This window comes from Dendropsophus ebraccatus, chromosome 4 (assembly GCF_027789765.1).
Source record: "Dendropsophus ebraccatus isolate aDenEbr1 chromosome 4, aDenEbr1.pat, whole genome shotgun sequence".
Lineage (NCBI taxonomy): Eukaryota > Metazoa > Chordata > Amphibia > Anura > Hylidae > Dendropsophus > Dendropsophus ebraccatus.
Genome location: NC_091457.1, coordinates 12,585,623 through 12,610,739, shown reverse-complemented (window position 1 = coordinate 12,610,739; position 25,117 = coordinate 12,585,623). Strand labels below are relative to the sequence as shown.

General features: G+C 42.0%; 1 protein-coding gene across 1 annotated transcript; it reads left to right on the top strand.

Annotated features, from left to right (window-relative positions):
- SYT13 (synaptotagmin 13) lies at positions 1–24,878 on the top strand. Its single transcript, XM_069968089.1, has 6 exons — positions 1–256; positions 8,184–8,370; positions 13,841–13,972; positions 16,117–16,430; positions 22,761–22,887; positions 24,120–24,878. The coding sequence occupies exons 1-6, from the start codon at positions 83–85 to the stop codon at positions 24,425–24,427; spliced, it is 1,242 nt and encodes a 413-aa protein (XP_069824190.1). The 5' UTR covers positions 1–82; the 3' UTR covers positions 24,428–24,878.
- The last annotated feature ends 239 nt before the right edge of the window (positions 24,879–25,117 follow it).

Here is a 25,117-nt window from a genome sequence, read left to right as displayed (position 1 = left end):
ACTGGAAATAGAGAGCAGTGCCATGGAGTGACTGTCCATACTGACTGCTGCCTGCTGCCCAGGGCACCTGAGACGCCACATCATGATAGCTGCCCCTGTATTAGCCATGGGGGCCACCCTGGGCACTGCCACTGGCTTCCTGGCCCTATGTGGACTTATATGTTTGTGCAAATGTCTTCATAAAAAGAAGATGTCACCTGACAGCGGGGACGGCACACCTGTGACCATGGCCAGCGTGCTCCAGCCTGGGCAAGTGGTAAGTTAGATGGTGCCGGAGGACTCTCCTATACTAGAGCAAGGTGGTCGGGGATCATGGTGTACAGGGCATTAGGTGGTCGGGGATCATAGTGTACAGGGCATTAGGTGGTCGGGGATCATAGTGTACAGGGCATTAGGTGGTCAGGGATCATGGTGTACAGGGCATTAGGTGGTCAGGGATCATGGTGTACAGGGCATTAGGTGGTCGGGGATCATAGTGTACAGGGCATTAGGTGGTCGGGGATCATAGTGTACAGGGCATTAGGTGGTCGGGGATCATAGTGTACAGGCATTAGGTGGTCAGGGATCATAGTGTACAGGGCATTAGGTGGTCAGGGATCATAGTGTACAGGGCATTAGGTGGTCGGGGATCATGGTGTACAGGGCATTAGGTGGTCGGGGATCATAGTGTACAGGGCATTAGGTGGTCGGGGATCATGGTGTACAGGGCATTAGGGGGTCGGGGATCATGGTGTACAGGGCATTAGGTGGTCGGGGATCATGGTGTACAGGGCATTAGGTGGTCGGGGATCATAGTGTACAGGGCATTAGGTGGTCGGGGATCATGGTGTACAGGGCATTGGTGTGTCTTCTAATGCCTCCACAATGCAAGCATAGTACTCAATTGTGACAGAAGATGGAAGGGGTGGGGGAGCACTGAGGACAGGACCACCCAGTGCAAGGAAATATTATTGCCACCATATTATACATCAGAATAAAGGGGCATGGTTCAAACTGTATTATAGATAGATAGATAGATTAGATAGATAGATAGATAGATAGATAGATAGATAGATAGGAGATAGATAGATAGATAGGAGATAGATAGATAGATAGATAGATAGATAGATAGATAGATAGGAGATAGATAGATAGATAGATAGATAGATAGATAGATAGGAGATAGATAGATAGGAGATAGATAGATAAATAGATAGATAGGAGATAGATAGATAGATAGATAGATAGATAGATAGATAGATAGATAGATAGATAGATAGGAGATAGATAGATAGGAGATAGATAGATAGATAGATAGATAAATAGATAGATAGGAGATAGAAAGATAGATAGATAGATAGATAGATAGATAGATAGATAGATAGATAGATAGGAGATAGATAGATAGGAGATAGATAGATAGATAGATAGATAGATAGATAGATAGATAAATAGATAGATAGGAGATAGATAGATAGATAGATAGATAAATAGATAGATAGGAGATAGATAGATAGATAGATAGATAGATAGATAGGAGATAGATAGGAGATAGAAAGATAGATAGATAGATAGATAGATAGATAGATAGATAGATAGATAGGAGATAGATAATAGATAGATAGATAGATAGATAGGAGATAGATAGATAGATAGATAGATAGATAGATAGATAGATAGGAGATAGATAGATAGGAGATAGATAGATAGGAGATAGATAGATAGATAGATAGATAGATAGATAGATAGATAGATAGATAGATAGGAGATAGATAGATAGGAGATAGATAGATAGGAGATAGATAGATAGATAGATAGATAGATAGATAGATAGATAGATAGATAGATAGGAGATAGATAATAGATAGATAGATAGATAGATAGATAGATAGGAGATAGATAGGAGATAGAAAGATAGATAGATAGATAGATAGATAGATAGATAGATAGATAGATAGGAGATAGATAATAGATAGATAGGAGATAGATAGATAGATAGATAGATAGATAGATAGGAGATAGATAGATAGATAGATAGATAGATAGATAGATAGATAGATAGGAGATAGATAATAGATAGATAGATAGATAGATAGATAGATAGATAGGAGATAGATAGATGATTGATAGATAGATAGATAGATAGATAGATAGATAGATAGATAGATAGATAGATAGGAGATAGATAGATAGATAGATAGGAGATAGATGGATAGATAGATAGATAGATAGATAGATAGGAGATAGATAGATAGGAGATAGGTAGGTAGGTAGGTAGATAGATAGATAGATAATAGATAGGAGATAGATAGATAGATAGATAGATAGATAGATAGATAGATAGATAGATAGATAGGAGATAGATAGATAGATAGATAGATAGATAGATAGGAGATAGATAGATAGATAGATAGATAGGAGATAGATAGATAGATAGATAGATAGGAGATAGATAGGAGATAGATAGAAAGATAGATAGATAGATAGATAGATAGATAGGAGATAGATAGATAGATAGATAGATAGATAGATAGATAGGAGATAGATAGATAGATAGATAGATAGATAGATAGATAGATAGATAGGAGATAGGTAGGTAGGTAGATAGATAGATAGATAGATAGATAGGAGATAGATAGATAGATAGATAGATAGGAGATAGATAGATAGATAGATAGGAGATAGATAGATAGGAGATAGATAGATAGATAGATAGATAGATAGGAGATAGATAGATAGATAGATAGATAGATAGATAGATAGGAGATAGATAGATAGATAGATAGATAGATAGGAGATAGATAGATAGATAGATAGATAGATACTATAACGTTATAACCCCGCAGGCTGTGGACACTGACATGTGACAGGGCTATGATGAGATGTGTAGTTCCTTCATCCATAGACTCCCAGCAGAATCCTCCTTACTCCGCACCCCTCCATGGACGTCTCTGTACAGTAATAATCCTGTGCGGCTGTATACTCCTCCCCCTCCTGTGATCTCCGTACAGCAGGAAGCTTTATACAGCAGTGAGGGGTTAATCCCTATGTCCTGCTATCCTCACTCTCCATTGAGATGAATGGGAGCTGTAGAGGGCGCAGGCTCACCGCACACTATAGCATCCCATTGTCCTTGAGATCCTGGGGATCGATGCCGCGTGACCCCCACGGAGATGACTTTTAGGATGGAGAGGATTAAATCAGTCAATAGCGATGACCTTTAATCTGTCTCCATCCAGGAAAGATCATTGTATTTTCATGTCTGAAATTTTCTGCTCATTAATTTCTTAATGGATTTTCCGAGACGTTGATATTCACGACCTGTCCTTAAGATAGTCCATCAATATCTGGAGGCATCCAACTCAACTATTCTCTCTGACAAATACTACACCTTCCTCATCACTTACCAAGCACAGCGCCATACATGTCTTAGTGGTCGTGCCTGGTACTGCAGCTCAGTCTCTTCTATGGATGCATGGATGCAAAGCTGGACACCTGGCAAACAAACCCCCAAACACCATAACCTCTCAAACAGCAAAGGATAAGAGTTCCATGAACCTCATATGGCCGGAAAATCATGAGAACAGTCTATCGATATTAAAGTCTCTGAAAACCCTCTAGATACATTTTTATATAAGTCAGAACAATTTTTCTGATATGGAACAGTACACTCCCTGCATAGAATAAAGTGACATAATAAAAAATGGCCTGCCTACAGCCACCACCAGGGGGAGCTCACTGTATACACGCAGATTATAACTGTACACAGTGAACTATTAAAGGGGTAGTGCGGCACTCAGCAATTATTCACAGAATAACACACATTACAAAGTTATACAACTGTATATAACTGTGCTCAGCCAATCGCGTCTGAGCACAGTTATGACGCGGCAGAAGGGGGCCGGCCGGCCTCCCGAAGATGACGTCTTTGAAGAAGATGGCGGACGGGGTTGGTCGACACGGATCAGGTATGTATAGCGCACCACACTTCCGGGTACACGGGTGGGGGTGGAGGACATGGGAAGGGGGCGATTCACAGATATAACATACATATAAAGTTGTATAACTTTGTAATGTGTGTTTTTCTGTGAATAATTGCTGAGCGCCGCACTACCCCTTTAAAGGGGAACTTCAACCAAGGCCGCCTCCAGGTTTATGGGCGACAGAGCCTCAGTGGTCATCTTATCCATCCGTCCACTATGCACAATCACTTGAGACACCAATAAAATACACAAACACACACTTGCTGACACACTACTGGCTGACACACATATGCACACATTACTGACACACCCACACACATTACTGACACACATTACTAAATGACACATACACATATTACTAACTGACTCACACATGCACACATTACTGACACAGAAACACACATTACTGACACACACACATGACTGACTGACACACACATTACTAAATGACACACACACATTACTGACTGACACACATTACTGAATGACACATACACATATTACTGACTGACACACACATGCACACATTACTGACACAGAAACACACATTACTGACACACACATTACTGACTGACTGACACACACATTACTAAATGACACACACACATTACTGACTGACACACACATGCACACATTACTAACTGACTGACACACACTAATGACTGACACACCCACACACATTACCGACTGAGACACACATTACTAAATGACACACACATTACTGACTGACACACACACATTACTAAATGACACACACACATTACTGACTGACACACACATGCACACATTACTAACTGACTGACACACACTAATGACTGACACACCCACACACATTACCGACTGAGACACACATTACTAAATGACACACACATTACTGACTGACACACACACATTACTAAATGACACACACATTACTGACTGACACACAAACATTACTAAATGACACACACACATTACTGACTTACACACACATTACTGACACACACATTACTAAATGACACACACATTCATTACTGACACACAAATGCACACATTACTGACTGACATACACATTATTGACACACACACACATTACTGACTGACACACACACACACACACACATTACTGACTGACTGAAACACACATTACTGACAGACACAAACACACACATATTACTGACTGACTGAAACACACATTACTGACTGACACACACAGCACTAACAGCTCAGTCTTCTCCCTCTTCCTCTCTGTCAGGCCAATCTCCACACTGCAGTATTGAGGACCTGTGGATCATGTGATCAGGTCCTTCATCCTTCTCTCTCTCTCTCTCTCTCTCTCTCTCTCTCTCTCTCTCTCTCTCTCTCTCTCTCTGCAGAATGCTCACAGGTCCTGAACATCAGAATATTGGGCCCCTAGAGATGCTGTGGGCCCCAGCACTTGCCTGTGTAACCCCTGTGCTGACACCTACCCTGACTTCAACCATTGTTGTTTTTTTAACTCTACTGATAGCAGAAAGTTTTATAGATTTGTAAAATACTTCTATTTAAAAAGCTTCAGTCTTCCAGTACTTATCAGCTGCTGTATGTCCTGCAGGAAGTGGTGTATTCTCTCCAGTCTGAAACAGTGCTCTCTGCTGCCACCTCTGTCTATGTCAGGAACTGTCCAGAGCAGGAGAGGTTTTCTATGGGGATTTGCTGCTGCTGTGGACAGTTCCTGACATGGACAGAGGTGGCAGCAGAGAGCGCTGTGTCACTGGAGAGAATTTCAGGTCCTAGTACTGGAGGGGGGCCTGAAACACCTAATCTAATATTAGAATTATAAATGGTACATAAGAGGCGGGGGCCCGTTACAGATGTTGCACAGTTGGTTGATATAAGTTATGCTACGTTTACACGGAATGATAATTTGCCCAATAGTACGATTAACGATGTTGGAGTAATGATTTTCTTTTCATAACGATCAGCGTTTAGACGGTACGATATATCGTATGGAAAAATTCGTTTTGTGATCGCTTAAAGCCTATCTCACACATTGGTTAAATCGGCGAACGACTGTTCACATGGAACGATCTGCAAATTTTTGCAAATGATCAACAACGATTTGAGAACTTGTTGAAAGATCAAAATGAACGATTTCTCGCTCGTCGTTTGATCATTCACTGCGTTTACACGTACGATTATTGTTCGAATTAGATCGTTATTGCGCAAATTCGCAAGATAATCGTTACGTGTTAACGCAGCAATAGATAGATAGATGATAGATAGTAGATAGATAGATAGATAGATAGATAGATAGATAGTCCAGAGGAAAGCCGCACATCCGGAGGTAAAGGCGTGGGTGCCAGCGAAGAAAGTCCCTTGGCTAGGGATCCCAAATACAGTCCACAGAAATCCGCAGCACTCCAACATGTGGTAAGAAAAGTTTTATTCCATCAGCATAGGTACAAAAATGGCGACGTTTCGACCCTCTCACAGGGTCATTCTCAGGCCTGAGAATGACCCTGTGAGAGGGTCGAAACGTCGCCATTTTTGTACCTATGCTGATGGAATAAAACTTTTCTTACCACATGTTGGAGTGCTGCGGATTTCTGTGGACTAGATAGATAGATAGATAGATAGATGATAGATAGGAGATAGATAGATAGATAGATAGATAGATAGATAGATAGATAGAATATAGATAGAATATAGATAGATAGATAGATAGATAGATAGGAGATAGATAGATAGATAGATAGATAGATAGATAGGAGATAGATAGATAGATAGATAGATAGATAGATAGATAGATAGGAGATAGGTAGATAGATAGATAGATAGGAGATAGATAGGAGATAGATAGATAGATAGAGAGATAGATAGATAGATAGATAGATAGATAGATAGATAGATAGGAGATAGATAGATAGATAGATAGGAGATAGATAGAAGATAGATAGATAGATAGATAGATAGATAGATAGATAGATAGATAGATAGATAGGAGATAGATAGATAGATAGATAGATAGATAGATAGATAGATAGATAGAAGATAGATAGATAGATAGATAGATAGATAGATAGATAGGAGATAGATAGATAGATAGATAGATAGATAGATAGATAGATAGGAGATAGATAGATAGATAGATAGATAGATAGATAGATAGGAGATAGATAGATAGATAGATAGATAGATAGATAGGAGATAGATAGATAGATAGATAGATAGATAGATAATAGATAGATAGATAGATAGATAGATAGATAGGAGATAGATAGGAGATAGATAGACAGACAGATAGATAGATAGATAGATAGATAGATAGATAGATAGATAGATAGATAGGAGATAGATAGATAGATAGATAGATAGATAGATAGATAGATAGATAGATAGAATTGGGGGTCTCTCTTATATAAGCCTCTCAGCGTCCTCAGAGCTGCGGTTGTTAATAATAGATATAAATCTGCGGCTTCTCCTGGTATAAACCTCGATGAATTATACAGTGCCCTCGCACGCTCGGAAAAACTCACATCACAATCACACAAGTCTTCTGGCAACTTTCTACCTTGGACCCCAGGAGGATGCAGCACGCTGCCGCTTGTTACTGTAAAACGCTGCACAGTTTTAGACCGTTCAGTATCTCTGCCGAGGCCATCTGGTTACCAGGCAACATATCCAGCGAGGACAGGAGAGAGATGACAGCGCCAAAATGTGTAAATGTATTCGGAGATTGATCGTGAGCGCTGGGGTCTCTCCGGGTTATGCTTCTCATCCTGCGATTCTGAGCCCTGATATTATATTACTACTATATTTGTAGAAATAGCGCCATTCTTGTGCTCAGGTCATGCCTGGTATTGCAGTTAAGCCCCATTTAAGTAAATGCAATACCCAGTAGACCAATGATAAAAATCTGCCTCCCTATAGCCACCACTAGAGGGAGCTCACTGCATACATTTGTATACAACTCCATATTAGATCCATCTTTAGTAAACCTACTATAGGGTAGTGTTCACTGACTTGTGGCTGTTGCAAAACCACAACTCCCATCTCAACTAAAGGGACCCCTATATTCTCAGGATCCGTATGGTCCATGTAATAGCACAGCCCCCGTAAAGTCATAAAAGTTTAGAGACTTCCCTTATATGAGACATACAGCATCAGCTCTTTTTCTGTGTAATCCTCCCTTGGCTTTGCTCTTTTATCTTCCTCTCGCTTCCCTCGCTCATCCTCCTCTCCCTCCGTCTCTTCCATTAGATGAATGTCTACAGATGCACTGAGCCGGTGCAGCCACAGGCAAAGCTTCGCTTCCCTCACATCATCTCCACCAAGCAGACGTCCCCCGAGATCGTTAATTGCAAAGACCCAGCTTTGAAGGTTGCGGGGAACGACCTGAAGGAGGAGAACAAACCGGTGGAGACCATCTCGGGAGGATTGGTCTCAGGTAACAGATCGGGGGGTAAGGGGTTTCTTAAAGCAACAGTGACCCCATTGTAGGCCGTTTACGTAACATTACAGGGGAAAAAAATTCAAATAAAGTTCTATAGACTTGCAATTTACTTCTATTTAAAAATCTCCAATCTTCCAGTATTTATCATCTGCTGTATGTCCTGCAGAAAGTGGTGTATTCTTTCCAGTCTGACACGGTGCTCTCTGCTGCCACATCTGTTCATGTCAGGAACTGTCCAGAGCAGCAGCAAATCCCCATAGAAAACCTCTCCTGCTCTGGACAGTTCCTGACATGGAGAGAGGTGGCAGCAGAGAGCATTGTGTCAGACTGGAAAGAATACACCAGGTCTTGCAGGGTATACAGCAGCTGATAAGTACTGGAAGACAAGACAAAGTAAATAACAAATATATGTAACTTTCCGACACCAGTTCAGTTGAAAGAAGAAAAAAAAATCGCCCCTTTAAAGCAAATAAGGAGGAGTCATTCATCTGTAAAAGGTTCACACTACGTTTTTGCAGTCCGTTTTATTCATGTGTGTGCATCCGTTTTATTCAGTTTTTTCATTGAATTCCATTAATAAAAAAAACGCATCACAACGGATCCGTTTTTTTTTTTTTATGTACACAAATACGTAGACGACCTCATTTTTGTGTCAGTTAAAAAAAAATGGATCCGTTTTTGAAAAAAATGGAATTCAATGGAAAAACGGATCAAAACGGAAATCGTTTTTGTTTTTTCTGCAAAAAAACGGATTGCAAAAACGTAGTGTGAACCACTGGTTTCCATGAGAGATCTCTTATATGTAAGAGGAGGGGACAAATAATGTAGGGTGATGTATTTGTCGCAGCCCCTGGCCTGTACTTGGTATTGCACCTCATCCCAGTGCAATACCAACTACAGCCACTGCAAACTGTATGGCACTGTGCTAGGAAGGAATAGAAAAAGTCAAAGCGTTTGCACAAGCCCCTCCGGTCATCTGTTCTGTATATCCCACTGATCTGATATTGATAACTTATACATCTTTAAAAGAAAAATCCAACTAAACATTGATGCCTTCTTCCTGCCCCGGCCAATGCCCAGCAGGTTGGAGCCACCATGGCACCCAGAGCCCACAGCCCCTCCTCCACATAAGATGCCAACAGTATTATAACTGATGCATAAGACATATACTGCTCTGCTAACTCGTGTCACCTTCTCTAAATAATAAGACTTGTGACAGATTATGCCCCCAGGAGGTGTAAGACGTCTCGGGATAAACTGGAAGAACATGTTGTCGGTAGATGACAGCTGGATTAACATGTTCTGTGCTGGGGGAAAGCTATTGTTACACAAATTCTTAAAAAGTTGGGGGAGGGGGGCATATTCTTTGTAATTTTTATGGTGCCACATACAGTATAGAATATAAAAAAATATTATTATTTTTTTCCTATTTATATATTATATATTTATATTATATATTAGCAATATTATATATGTTTTATTACTGTTATAAAAATTTAAAACATGAAAAAAAATTGCCTTGTGGTAGTCAGATAGCCATACCTGTCTCATTGTTCCATTTGTGCACCTCTGTAGGCCTCGTTTTTTTGCAGGGTTCCCACTACGTTTTTGCAATCTGTTTTTTCACTGACTTCCAATCAAAATGCATCTGTTTTTTAACGTTGTGATCTGTTTTTTTTTTTTTTTTTTTTATGATGGAAGTGAAAAAAAAAACAGATCAAAACGGATGCACACAAATGCGTCTGTTTTTTTTTTGTTGTAAAAAACGGATTGCAAAAACTTAGTGTGAACCAATCCTAAGCTGTAGTTTTTTCTTTATGGCTTTTTTCTCTTTTTGGCTTGTGCAGCACAGTGTGGTGGGTTGTAGCACCCCCTGGCTTCACCAGGGTGTAGGTGCATTAGGCAGTCAACTGGCCAGGATCAGCGCTATCTCCCATGCAGAACATTGGAACTGTGGGGGTCAGCTGTAAGGGTATGTCCACACTACGGAATCATGGCAGATCACCCGCCGCGGATTCCGCAGCTCACCACCGCTCACATCTCTGCTGGTCCCATGGCCTTCAATCTATGGTTTGCCATATCCCGCCGTCCGCCCAAAGAATGAACCTGCTCATTCTTCAGGCGATGGCAGAATTTGCCAAACCATAGAATGAAGCCTACGGACCAGCGGAGATGCACGTGAGCGGGGGTGAGCTGTGGAATCTGTGGTGGGTGATCCACTGGGATACCGTAGTGTGGACATACCCTTACAGCTGACACATGGTCGCGATGGGAGATAACGCTGGTCCTGGCCATACCCTAATACTCAGCCAGCACTCACCCTTTATGCTCCTTACTATCTGCCCAATATTTTGGAAAGTGGTGAAAATTTATTTACAAACCTAAACATCACTTCATAGGCAGGGCCAACACGATGGGCTGATTTAAAATAAAAAATAAAAACACTACGGTATTGTTTCCTCCCATATAATGCGAACTCATCACCATTATTCCTGCAGTGTCATCTGTTTCTTCCCAGCTCAGCTGTGTCCACACATATCATTACTGCAGGTGGGTCATGTGACCTCTGATCAGCCTCCATCTTGACTTTCAGACTGCAAACTGCATCCTCTCCATTTCCATGATGCATCTGCACATCTAGAGTCCGTACCATCTCTTCCCCCCGGGGGAGGGCAGTGTAATAATCCTCATCTCTATATATCTCTAAATATATTACGAGACCATACTTATACAGTACAGGGAGGGGGAACTGTCACCAAATCCATAACTGTATGACAGGTGCTGTATAATCATCATCAATGACTCCAAAGAGAATTTCTGTCTCCCCCTCTGTGGAGAGCTTGTGTGGAATAGTCCATGCAGCTTGAGAGCACAGAAACACACGTAATTTCCAGGGGGTCACCACAAGATCACGTGACCCAACGGAATGAAATTATTCCAGGATTTTTCAGATAGAAAAGAACAACTAAATAAGCTATTCCTAGCTGAATTATGTATATTGACTCCTTCACAATAGCTTGTCCTTAAAGGGCAATTCCATGTTATTGTATGAACGGTATAACCCAAAGTTTATAAGAAGATAAGAAACCCCATTGGACATTGAACTTTCTTGAAGAATTGTTATAGTGGTATCTAGTGATGACCCAAAACTGATATATCTGAGTGAGCCAGCAGAGGGCGGTACTGAGATCATGGCTCTTCGCTATCCGTAAATTGAAGCTCGGGGGCGGAGCTTCTGCAAATATGGGCACTGGTTGGTGGTTTGTGAGTAGGCCTTATAATGAACCATGAATTGGGTTATAAATAAAGGAATAAAGAAATTAGGAATACAAGTTTAGAAAGGGGGTGACTGTGAGTGTGTTTACTCCTCTAGCACTTGGAGGACTTGAAAACACAGTCCTGATGTGGGAAGGTCATGTGACCTACCTCTCATACACTGACATACAATCTGTAACAGGGCCACCAACCAAGTACAAATGATGCCCTGCACCCCCATTGTGTCAAATGGGAGTAACATGTGGAAGACCACTAGGAATCTGTTGATGCTAGTGATAGGAGGGCATCTTACTTTAAGTCGTCTTAGGGGTAGAGTTAAAGGGTACTCTGGTAAAATAAAATATTTTCAGATTGAATTTGTAAACTTCTTTTATTAAGAAATCTCCAGTCTTCCTGTACTTATCAGCTGCTGTATGTCCTGCAGGAAGTGGTTCAGAGCAGGAAAGGTTTTCTATGGGGATTTGCTGCTGCTCTGGACAGTTCCTGACATGGACAGAGGTGGCAGCAGAGAGCACTGTGTCAGACTGGAGAGAATACACCACTTCCTGCAGGACATACAGCAGCTGATAAGTACTGGAAGACTGGAGTGTTTACTGGAAGTAATTTACAGATTTGTATAACTTTCTGACACCTGTTAAATGTTCTAAATTTTGGATTTGAAGATGACAATAACTATAGGGGGTCTTGTGGTTCCTGAAGGTGTCTGATGATCAGGAGCTGCGGACTAGTGGATCAGATCTGCTCCTCCTATGTACAGTGCGAATATCTATTGAGGCTTTTATTTATCTATTCTTTAAGAGTTTCCGGGGATATAGAAGCTTGCTCTGCAGGTGATTGTTTTCCTCACTGTCAGGTCTCTATTAATGATATTCCCTCGGTGAATCATGTCGTACTATGCTGGGGCTATAGGAACAGCACGCGGTGGCCTCCTAAGCATCAGTGACTCATCCCATATACATTGTGACGGGAGAGACGGATGTGACAGGTGGGGGGGGGGTCTCACCTAATACAGGATGACAAGTGGCTGGGGGGGGGGGGAGGTGATCAGTATGCAAAGTGTCATCTTTTTACAGCCGGGGTATAGAGAGAGAGAGAGCGAGAGAGAGAGAGAGAGCAAGAGAGCGAGAACATACTGTAGGATTGAGAGAAAACTTCCATTTCCAATACCTATCTTCCTATAATTATCTATCTCCTATCTATCATTCTATCTCCTATTATCTATCTATCTATCTATCTATCTATCTCCTATCTATCTATCTATCTATCTATCTATCTATCTATCTCCTATCTCCTATCTATCTATCTATCTATCTATCTCCTATTATCTATCTATCTATCTCCTATCTATCTATCTATCTATCTATCTATCTATCTATCTCCTATCTATCTATCTATCTATCTATCTATCTATCTGTTATCTATCTATCTCCTATCTATCTATCTATCTATCTCCTATCTATCTATATATATATCTATCTCCTATCTATCTATCTATCTATCTATCTATCTATCTATCTATCTATCTATCTCCTATCTATCTATCTCCTATCTATCTATCTATCTCCTATCTATCAATCTATCTATCTATCTCCTATCTATCTATCTATCTATCTATCTATCTATCTATCTATCTATCTATCTCCTATCATCTATCTATCTATCTATCTATCTATCTATCTCCTATCTATCCATCCCTCTATCTATCTATCTATCTATCTATCTATCTCCTATCTATCCATCCCTCTATCTATCTATCTATCTATCTATCTATCTCCTATCTATCTATCTCCTATCTCCTATCTCCTATCTATCTATCTATCTATCTATCTCCTATCTATCTATCTATCTATCATCTATCAATCTATCATCTATCTATCTATTATCTATCCATCTCCTATCTATCTATATATCTTCTATCTATCTATCTATCTATCTATCTATCTATCTATCTATCTCCTATCTATCTATCTCCTATCTATCTATCTATTATCTATCTACCTATCTATCTATCTATCTATCTATCTATCTCCTATCTATCTATCTATCTATCTATCTATCTATCTATCTATCTATCTCCTATCTATCTATCTATCTCCTATCTATCTATCTATCTCCTATCTATCTATCTATCTATCTATCTATCTATCTATCTATCTATCTAATAACATCTTTTCCCTATATTTCCCAGACCAGATCCCCTCTACCTCTCCTGACCATGATGATGTAGACAAGCTGAGCCCGGTCCCTCACACCCCCAAGCTGCGCTATTCCCTGGGGTACGACCGCCAGACGTCGGAGCTGTGTGTGTCATTTCTGGAAGGTGAATATTCCTGTACATGTTACATGATGAATTCTCATTAGATGGAAATTGTGTTATTGCTTCTATGTAAATGAGGAGACCTGAGATGGGGAACAGACGTCACGTACTAATATTCAGCGCAGGCCCCATAGGAGTCTGATGATTTATCTCGGCGTTTGGCAATACACAGAGGAGCCTGGAACACTGGAAGCGGCCACTTTATAGCAGCAGATCTGTCACCTGGGTCTCTGGTGCTGGGGCCGAGGTCATAAAGAACTGGAAAAACATGGCGCTGTGTTCTAGAAATAGCACCAGAGCTGACTATGAGCTGTCTGCATTGTGACTCCGTTCTATTAAAGGGAACTGTGTTGTGCTGCAATACCAAACACAACCTAAGTACAGGTGTGGCACTGTTTGGGATGTTTTTCTGATCCAGATCATCTGGCATTGACTCCTAAAAAGATCTGGGAAAATCAACTAAAACTGCTAGTTAACAGGCTTCTTACACACAAGTCAATCATAAAAGGCTTCTTACACTCACAATCATAAGCCACGCCTCACACTCACAAGCCATTCATAAGCCACACCTCACACTCACAAGCCAATCATAAGCCACTTCTTACACTCACAAGCCAATCAGTAGCCACTTCTCACACTCACACAAGCCAATAAGTAGCCACTTCTCACACTCACACAAGCCAATCAGTAGCCACTTCTCACACTCACACAAGCCAATCAGTAGCCACTTCTCACACTCACAAGCCAATCATAAGCCACTTCTCACACTCACAAGCCAATCAGTAGCCACTTCTCACACTCACAAGCCAATCAGTAGCTACTTCTCACACTCACAAGCCAATCAGTAGCCACTTCTCACACTCACACAAGCCAATCATAAGCCACTTCTCACACTCACACAAGCCAATCATAAGCCGCTTCTCACACTCACACAAGCCAATCATAAGAGGCTTCTTACACTCACAATCATAAGCCACGCCTAACACTCACAAGCCATTCATAAGCCACGCCTCACACTCACAAGCCAATCATAAGCCACTTCTCACACTCACAAGCCAATCATAAGCCACTTCTCACACTCACACAAGCCAATCATAAGCCACTTCTCACACTCACAAGCCAATCAGTAGCCACTTCTCACACTCACAAGCCAATCAGTAGCCACTTCTCACACTCACAAGCCAATCAGTAGCCACTTCTCGAACTCACAAGCCAATCAGTAGCCACTTCTCACACTCACAAGCCAATCAGTAGCCACTTCTCACACTCACACAAGCCAATCATAAGCCACTTCTCACACTCACACAAGCCAATCAGTAGCCACTTCTCACACTCACAAGCCAATCAGTAGCCACTTCTCACACTCACAAGCCAATCAGTAGCCACTTCTCACACTCACAAGCCAATCAGTAGCCACTTCTCACACTCACAAGCCAATCAGTAGCCACTTCTCACACTCACACAAGCCAATCATAAGCCACTTCTCACACAAGCCAATCATAAGTCACTTCTCACACTCACAAGCCAATCATAAGCCACTTCTCACACTCACACAAGCCAATCATAAGCCACTTCTCACACTCACACAAGCCAATCATAAGCCACTTCTCACACTCACAAGCCAATCAGTAGCCACTTCTCACACTCACAAGCCAATCAGTAGCCACTTCTCACACTCACAAGCCAATCAATAGCCACTTCTCGAACTCACAAGCCAATCAGTAGCAACTTCTTACACTCACAAGCCAATCAGTAGCCACTTCTCACACTAACAAGCCACTTCCCACACTCACAAGCCAATCATAAGCCACTTCTCACACTAACAAGCCAATCAGTAGCCACTTCTCACACTCACAAGCCAATCAGTAGCCACTTCTCACACTCACAAGCCAATCAATAGCCACTTCTCACACTCACAAGCCAATCATAAGCAACTTCTTACACTCACAAGCCAATCAGTAGCCACTTCTCACACTAACAAGCCACTTCTCACACTCACAAGCCAATCATAAGCCACTTCTCACAATCACAAGCCACTTCTCACAATCACAAGCCACCTCTCAGTCACAAGCCAATTTATTTATTTTTTTCATTTTGTTGATCACTTCCTAAATGTAATAACATGAAAATGTGTTGCTATCTTGCAGCTGTGGGTGTGCTGCTGTCAGAAGAGGAGGATTGTGGGAGTCACTGCTATGTCCTGGGCACATTAAATACCCATCATGGCCAGACGGAGGCGCAAACGGCACTTGTAAAAAGAAGGGCCCACACGGTGTGGGAAGAAGCTCTGCTGTTTCCTTTGAAGGAGGACGATAGAGCCGCGGCCACCCTCACCCTTACCCTGAGAAACTGCGACCGCTTCTCTCGGCATCTGGTGGCTGGAGAAATCACCCTGAGCCTGGCGAATGTTGGCATCCCATTTGGCACTGCACGATGGGTGGACCTCCGGGCCCCAGAGAAGGTGGGAAAAGTCTCAGATACTCGTTTGGCCTAGAGGGCCCTTTGGGGCAGGAGTTATTCCAGGAAGGCCTATTATGTCATTGAATGTGGAATGTTTTTTTTTTTTTTAGGAATGGTGATGTCACAAAGTAAGGAGATAGTGATGTCACAGAGTGAGAGGAGGTGTTATTTAACAAGCTGAGGGGGCAGGGATATTTGAGTGGGAAAAGTGATGTCACCGTGAGGAGGTAGTGATGTCACAGAGTGAGGGGGTAGTGATGTCACAGAGTAAGGAGGTAGTGATGTCACAGAGTGAAGGGGTAGTGATGTCACAGAGTGAGGAGGTAGTGATGCCATACAGTGAGGAGGTAGTGATGTCACAGAGTAATGAAGTGATGATGTCGTAGAGTGAGGAGGTAGTGATGTCACAGAGTGGGGAGGTGATGATGTCACAGAGTAAGGAGGTGATGATGTAACAGAGTGAGGAGGTAGTGATGTCATACAGTAAGGAGGTAGTGATGTCACAGAGAGGGAGGTAGTGATGTCACACAGTAAGGAGGTGATGATGTCACACAGTAAGGAGGTGATGATGTAACAGAGTGAGGAGGTAGTGATGTCACAGAGTGAGGAGGTAGTGATGTCACAGAGTAATGAAGTGATGATGTCACAGAGTGAGGAGGTAGTGATGTCACAGAGTGAGGAGGTGATGATGTAACAGAGTGAGGAGGTAGTGATGTCACAGAGTGGGGAGGTGATGATGTCACAGAGTAAGGAGGTAGTGATGTCATAAAGTGACAAGGCATGATGTCACAGAGTAAGGAGGTAGTGATGTCATAGTTAGGAGGTGATGATGTCACAGAGAGGGAGGTAGTGATGTCACAGAGTGGGGAGGTATGATGTCAGAGTGAGGAGGTGATTATGTCACAGAGTGGGGAGATGATGTCACAGAGTGAGGAGGTGATGATGTCACAGAGTGAGGAGGTGATGATGTCACAGAGGAGGAAGTGATGTCACAGAGTGAGGGGGTATGATGTCACAGAGTGAGGAGGTAGTGATGTCACAGAGAGGGAGGTAGTGATGTCACAGAGTGAGGAGGTGATGTTGTCGAAGTGTGACTGCTTTATTTACATGGGACTGGTGACATGGGGTTATCTAGGGATGATGATACTGTTATATGAGAAACTCAGTCGATGTCACTTGACTAAGGGGTAAGTTTATCTAACGTGATGTTATCAATAGCGGTCTTTGGCACCAAGCACCCCAAGCGATCGCTTGGGGCCCCCAACATCCAGGGGGGCCCCCACGTCCTGCTCTTGTGCTCAAGACCGCTGGACAGGGCGGCTGCCCCGCTCGCTGCGATCTGAACTGTAACTATGATCACTCGTAATGAGCGCTCATAGTTACATGAAGCAGCAGCATTGACAGGGCAGGAGCCATTGGCTCCCTTCCTGTCAGTGACTCTTGTGGCCGCAGGAAGGGTTTTCCCTGCAGTCACAAGTGGCCACTTTGTCCTTGTGGTGCCGGCGCTCCAGTGACATAACTGGAGCATCAGCGCTAGAACAAGGGGAGTGCGGCAGCTTGTGATCGCAGGGAAAACCCTTCCTGCGGCCACAAGAGTGAAGAGAAGAGGAGACGCCCGGACCCAGGTGAGTATAAGTTTTTATTTTATTGTGTTCTATACTATATGGAAGGGGGAGCACACAGGGGTCTGTTTAACTGGGGGAGAGCACAGCGGGGGAATATATAAATGGGGGGAGCACACAGGGGGGCTATATAACAGGGGGAGCACACAGGGGGGCTATATATAACTGGGGGAGCACACAGGGGGGCTATATATAACTGGGGGAGCACACAGGGGTCTATATACTACTGGGGGAGCACACAGGGGTCTATATACTGCTGGTGGGGTACACAGGGGGTCTATATACTACTGGGGGAATATACAGGGGGTCTATATACTACTGTTGAGGCACAAAGGGGGTCTATATACTGCTGGGGGCAGCACACAAGGGGTCTATATACTGCTGGAGGAGCACACAGGAGTCTATATACTACTGGGAGAGCACACAGGAGTCTATATAATACTGATGGGGCACACAGGGGGTCTATATACTACTGGGGGAACCACACAGGGGTCTATATCCAAGTGGGGGAGCACACAGGAGGTCTATATACAAGTGGGGGAGCACACAGGGGGGCTAAATACAACTGAGGGAGCACACAGGGGAGGCTATATACTAGTGGGGGAGCACACAGGGGGTATATACAACTGGGGGCAGCACACAGTGGGTATATATACAACTGGGGCAGCCCACAGGAGGTCCATATACTTCTGGGGGAGCACATGGGGGGCTATATATAACTGGGGGAACACACAGGGGTCTATATACTACTGGGGGAAGCACTTAAGGGGTATATAATACTGGGGGCAGGACACAAGGGGTATATACTATTGGGGGCAGCACACAAGGGGTATATACTACTGGGGCAGCAGAGGGGGGGGGACCAGACATAACTTTGCTTGGGGCCCCAGAAATGCCAAGACCACCCCTGGATGTTATGGAGCAGAGGGGGGTGGGGTTATTTCAGGAGGCATGATGATGTCATAATGTGAGAGTGACATCAATGTTGCAAAACATTTACATCTTATGGGTCAATAAATCACCTTCCTAGCAGGGAGCTCAGCCAAATGACAGGCTCAGCTCTGCTACATCTGTGTATTACAAGTATAAAATACCAGATAATAGGTAACTGGATTACACAGATGTGATTATGGCGGCGATAGACGTCAGCGGATCAGCTCCCGGGTGATAGATTGCCTTATAATAATCCCCTCTAATAAATGCGGCAAATAATAAATGTGTCACGTCAGCGGCGGCAGAGAAGCTGCATGCGGTTTGCAGCGGCCCCTGAGTGCTTGTCCTAGTTTACAGTCCGCCTGCGTCATGTCAGATATCCTGGAGTAGTCCTCTAGTGCAGATCATTACTGAATCACTAGTACGGGGGGAGGGAGGGGGGGCGAAGGCTTCCTGCAGCTATTTATAGCAATGCTCATATGTCCCCCCCACCACCATCACCACCTCAATATCCTCCCGGTGTCAGGGAATTCAGGGGAAGGAGACAGAGACATTTCCAGATCTGTGCACCTGTGTTTAGATTAGAGAGGAAACATTTACAGATGACGCTCAATAGGAATATTAGATATTTGCAGAATGATATCATCTGCTCGAGGCGAGGGGGGGATGGCATCTTCTAGAATGGCTGGGGGTCATGGCAGGAACCAGTAGGGGGCGCTAGTATGATTTGTGCAGGATTGAAACATGCAGTGTGCAGGGCTCCAATAATATAATGGTATGCTGTATCAGTACACTGGATCTGAGCACACATCTGGCAGCAGCAATCTCACCTGCTCCAGGACAGATGGGGATTTCTGAAATGGTGGCTAGCAGGCGTAAATCATGATAAATTAGGTGCAGGAGGAGGCCACCACTTGCAGTACCATACCCGTCCATCACTGGCATGCAGAGCATATGCAAAGAAAAAGGCGCAGACTTTTGCACAAACAGGGTCATTTACTTAATAAAACTAAACAATCTAAACAATACATCTAAACAGTGTTGAGATGATACAAAAATACAGTGCTCAGATAATACAAACATACAGTGCCCAGATAATACAGTGCCCAGATAATACAGTGCCCAGATAATACAAACATACAGTGCCCAGATAATACAAACATACAGTGCCCAGATAATACAAACATACAGTGCCCAGATAATACAAAAATACAGTGCTCAGATAATACAAACATACAGTGCCCAGATAATACAAACATACAGTGCCCAGATAATACAAAAATACAGTGCCCAGATAATACAGTGCCCAGATAATACAGTGCCCAGATAATACAGTGCCCAGATAATACAAATATACAGTGCCCAGATAATACAGTGTGCAGATAATACAAATATACAGTGCCCAGATAATACAGTGCCTAGATAATACAAATCTACAGTGCCCAGACAATACAAATATACAGTGCCCAGATAATACAGTGCCTAGATAATACAAATATACAGTGCCCAGACAATACAAATATACAGTGCCCAGATAATACAGTGCCTAGATAATACAAATATACAGTGCCCAGATAATACAGTGCCTAGATAATACAAATATACAGTGCCCAGACAATACAAATATACAGTGCCCAGATAATACAGTGTGCAGATAATACAAATATACAGTGCCCAGACAATACAAATATACAGTGCCCAGATAATACAGTTTTACAATGAATAATATAGTTATGGGCTATGTTCGCACAACCTTTTTCCCTCTCCGTTTAAAATGATGTCTGTCATTTCGCTGCTTGGCACGAAAATGGTGTCTGCTGTTTTTAGTAGACATCCGAAAATAATTAACATAATCATTATACTGATTTCTGTGCAGACAACGTTCCTCATTTTATACGCTGTGTGAATTGGACCATCATCCCTTTGACTTCGATGCATTGCACTGAAGGCAACTAAATTGCGGCAAAAACGGATGTCTCCTTAAACAGAAAAAAACGGACACCTTTTCTGTTTTTTTGACGTTGTGTGAACATAGCCTAATAGTGCCCAGATAATACAAATATACAGTGCCCAGATAATACAAATATACAGTGTCCAGATAATACAGTGTCCAAATAATACAAATATACAGTGCCTAGATAATACAAATATACAGTGCCCAGATAATACAGTGTCCAGATAATACAAATATACAGTGCCTAGATAATACAAATATACAGTGCCTAGATAATACAAATATACAGTGCCCAGATAATACAGTGTCCAGATAATACAAATATACAGTGTCCAGATAATACAAACATACAGTGCCCAGATAATACAGTGTCCAGATAATACAAATATACAGTGCCTAGATAATACAAATATACAGTGCCCAGATAATACAGTGTCCAGATAATACATATATACAGTGCCCAGATAATACAGTGTCCAGATAATACAAATATACAGTGTCCAGATAATACATATATACAGTGCCCAGATAATACAGTTAAGTGTCCACATATTACCGCATACAGTACCCAAATAATACAGTCATACAGCACCACAAAAAGAGGCCTGCAATGCCCGAATAATACAGTCATAGGCCATGTTAATACTACGTAAATTTACATTAAGCAACGACCATTATTGCAGGTTGGAACAACGGCCGTTGTTTAATGACAGTGTGAAATCACACTAGTGTGTATGGAATCACAAAAATAATTGACAGGTCTATTTTGTGTGGCTGCTATTCAGTGAACAGAGGCTGTACAAGAAAGCCTGTGCACACAATGTAATGTACGGCTACCGGCCATACTTTACATTGTTCTCTATGGCTATATAGGGCCCAAATAATACAATTGTATAGGGCCCAAATAATACAGTCATATCGGGCCCAAATAATACAGTTATATAGGGCCCACATAATACAGCTATATAGGGCCCACACAATACAGTTATATAGGGCCCAAATAATACAGCTATATATGACCCAAATAATACCACTATATATGACCCAAATAATACAGCTATATAGGGCCCAAATAAAACAACTGCACAGTATATAAATAATACAGCAAAATAGTGCGAAGATAATACAGTGAAAGGCTAGGTTCACACAACGTCGAAGAAACAACCGTTTTTGATATTTAAAAAAAAACGTCCGTTTTGGCTTTTATTAACTGACTGCAATGGCAATGCATTAAAGTCAGTGGGAGGACAGACGTCCAATGCACACAACGCATTGAAAAACGGCCGTTTTTACCGCGGCAAAAACTGCCCTTTTTCAATGCGTTGTGTGCATTGGACGTCCGTCCTCCCATTGACTTAAATGCATTGCCATTGCAGTCAGTTAATAAAGGCAAAAACGGAAGTTTTTAAAATATCAAAACAGATGTTTTTTATATATCAAAAACTTACTTTTTTGACATTGTGTGAACCTAGCCATAGAGTACCTAAAAACATTGGCCTATCACTAAAATCATTCTGTGCAGCTTTCCATAGTTTTGGGCACCTAATGGAGGTAAGCTCTGGGTTTGTGAAGCTTTGGTCCGGTAGCGCCCTCTACAGTAGAATATTTAGATTGCAAACAGCTTAACCTTTGGCCCACAAGATACAGAGTGGAGAATGATTTGTGACTACCACCATCTTTATGCTTTCTATTAGGACTTTAAGGCAGAATTATAAATGCAGCTCTGGATGTGACAGCCATAACTATATTGTAAATAACTCATTCTATGTAATAGAGTAGAGCAGTCATGGTGGTGGGTCACACCGTATGTTGTTATCCTCAGGACGCAGAGTCAGCTGGTGAGGTCCTCCTGTCTATGAGTTATCTCCCCGCTGCCAATCGCCTTATCGTGGTGCTGATAAAAGCCAGGAATATACACTCCGATCAAAACAATGACCTTATGGGCAAAGGTATGTGATCTGTATTAATCACGGGGCATAAGGGAACTCTATTGAAGTTGGAGTTGTTTAAAAGTCACAATGGGAATTAGATGCAATACCAGAGACAGCCTATGAGGAGGGGTGGCGCAATTTCACTGGAAAGGCATACTCATTTCTAGCCTGTCATGTTTACAACTGAGTTTCAACTATAGCTGATGCCACAGGTGGGGAACCTATAAATGTGGTGGGGATATTGTGCTCTATATTCACCGCATACACGATCCCTTAAATCATATAGGAAAATGGGTGGGGTTTGTGTAAGCCACGCCCAGTAGCCATTGAGCTATGCTCGAAGTTAGGAATTCCTCACTTTATTACATTTTCAAATTTAAAATGCAACAGATTTTCCTTTAGCGGGGTGCAATGCATCATGGCAACAAAGATGACCTTAAAGGAGCACTCCGGCAAGAATATTTTTCTTTCAAATCAACTGGTTTCAGAAAGTTATAGAAATTTGTAATTTACTTCTATTTAAAAATCTCAAGTCTTCCCATACTTATCAGCTGCTGTATGTCCTGCAGGAAGTGGTGTTTTCTTTCCTGTCCGACACAGTGCTCTCTGCTGACACCTCTGTCCATGTCAGGAACTGTCCAGATCAGGAGAGGTTTTCTATGGGGATTTGCTGCGGCTCTGGACAGTTCCTGTCTCGGACAGGGGTGGCAGCAGAGAGCACTGTGTCAGACTGAAAACACCACTTCCTTCAGAACATACAGCAGCTCATAAGTACTGGAAGACTGGAAAATTTGGAACAGAAGTAAATTATATATCTATATAACTTTCTGAAACCAGTTGATCTGAAAGAAAAAGATTTTAGCTGGAGTACCCCTTTAAAGCTTAGCTCTGTCTGTGGAATAGATATAGGTAAGCTATTAGGTTACATCTGTAAGAAAAAAGTAAGCACTCCTCCAGAAATAAGGTCAGGGGCTATCAAGGCTTAGAAAAACATGTCTGCTTTCTTCCAGAAACAGCACCACCCTTGTCCTCAGTTTGGGTGTAGTATTGCAGCTCAAATCTATTGAAGTGAATAGAGTTTAATTGCAATACCACACACCACCTGAGGACAGGGATGGCGCTGTTTTACCAAGAAAGTCGCTATGCTTTTTCTAATCCCTTTAAATGGGTTATTTGCTATGCATACGGTACTGTTTGAGAAATATCATATGTTCTTAAGATTCCGCTCCTTACCGGTGTCTTTCTGTTAGATTTGTTCGTGAAGGTCACTCTGTGGCACCAGACTCAAAGGCTCAAGAGGAAACAAAGCAAAAGGGCAAAACACAAAATCAATCCAGTCTGGAATGAGATGATCATGTTCGAGGTGCCCCAAGAAATCCTCGGAGAAGTCAGCGTGGATATGGAGATGCTGAGTCAGGAACCTTCCGGGGGACCTAGCCACTCTCTGGGCTCCTGTTACCTGGGGTCAGATCAGACTGGTGCAGGAAAGAATCACTGGCAAGAAATGATAAATAACCCCCGGAGACAGATAGCAATGTGGCACCGTTTGTTGTCCTGAGAGTCTTCCTCATCCAGGACCTGTTCCTGCCATGATGTCATCTCATCTAAGACCCTCAAGGAACCTTCTTGAGTCTCATCATTGCTAAGACTATGGAGAAATACATGGACTTGTATAGAAAAATGAAGAACAAAAGCATCAAAAGTGTAACAAATGTATCATTTTTATCATAGTGGGCCCCTGGGTGTATATTGGGCCCCACAGTGAGCCCCCTGTACTGACTTAGCAAGGGTAGAGCATGTTTACCCATATTGCCAGGCCTAGTAGTTTTTTTTGGTGCTGACATTGGCCCTAAGTGTTATGCTGATTACAAGTGTTCCTCATGGGAGGAGCCAAATGATTACATCAGAGGTCTGTTCTATTCTCACATATGGTTATTGTAGCTGCCTTTTACTTAAAGTAACCCATAATGGAGATCTAAATCTACATCTTCCAACCCAAAATTGTTACATTCGTAGAAAGATAAACTTTTTTTGTAACTCCTTTTGCAGAATTTTAAAATAGAAAAAAATCTTAAAATATCTGAAGGATTTATTTTTTATTTTATTTTTTTTTTAAATTTATACACTTTTTTTATTTTGACAAATTGTATGTAGATTTTTTTTTTTCACCAAAAGATAAAGCAGAACTTAACAGATATAGAAACATAATACCTGTATATATTTTTGACCTCTATGGATTGTTTCGTGA

Excerpts from the sequence above, each read along its gene's own strand:
- SYT13 (XM_069968089.1), top strand. The coding sequence starts at position 83 with ATGATAGCTGCCCCTGTATTAGCCATGGGGGCCACCCTGGGCACTGCC. Across the intron at positions 257-8,183 it reads TGCTCCAGCCTGGGCAAGTG|ATGAATGTCTACAGATGCAC; the intron begins GTAAGTTAGATG and ends CTCTTCCATTAG. Across the intron at positions 16,431-22,760 it reads ACCTCCGGGCCCCAGAGAAG|GACGCAGAGTCAGCTGGTGA; the intron begins GTGGGAAAAGTC and ends TGTTATCCTCAG.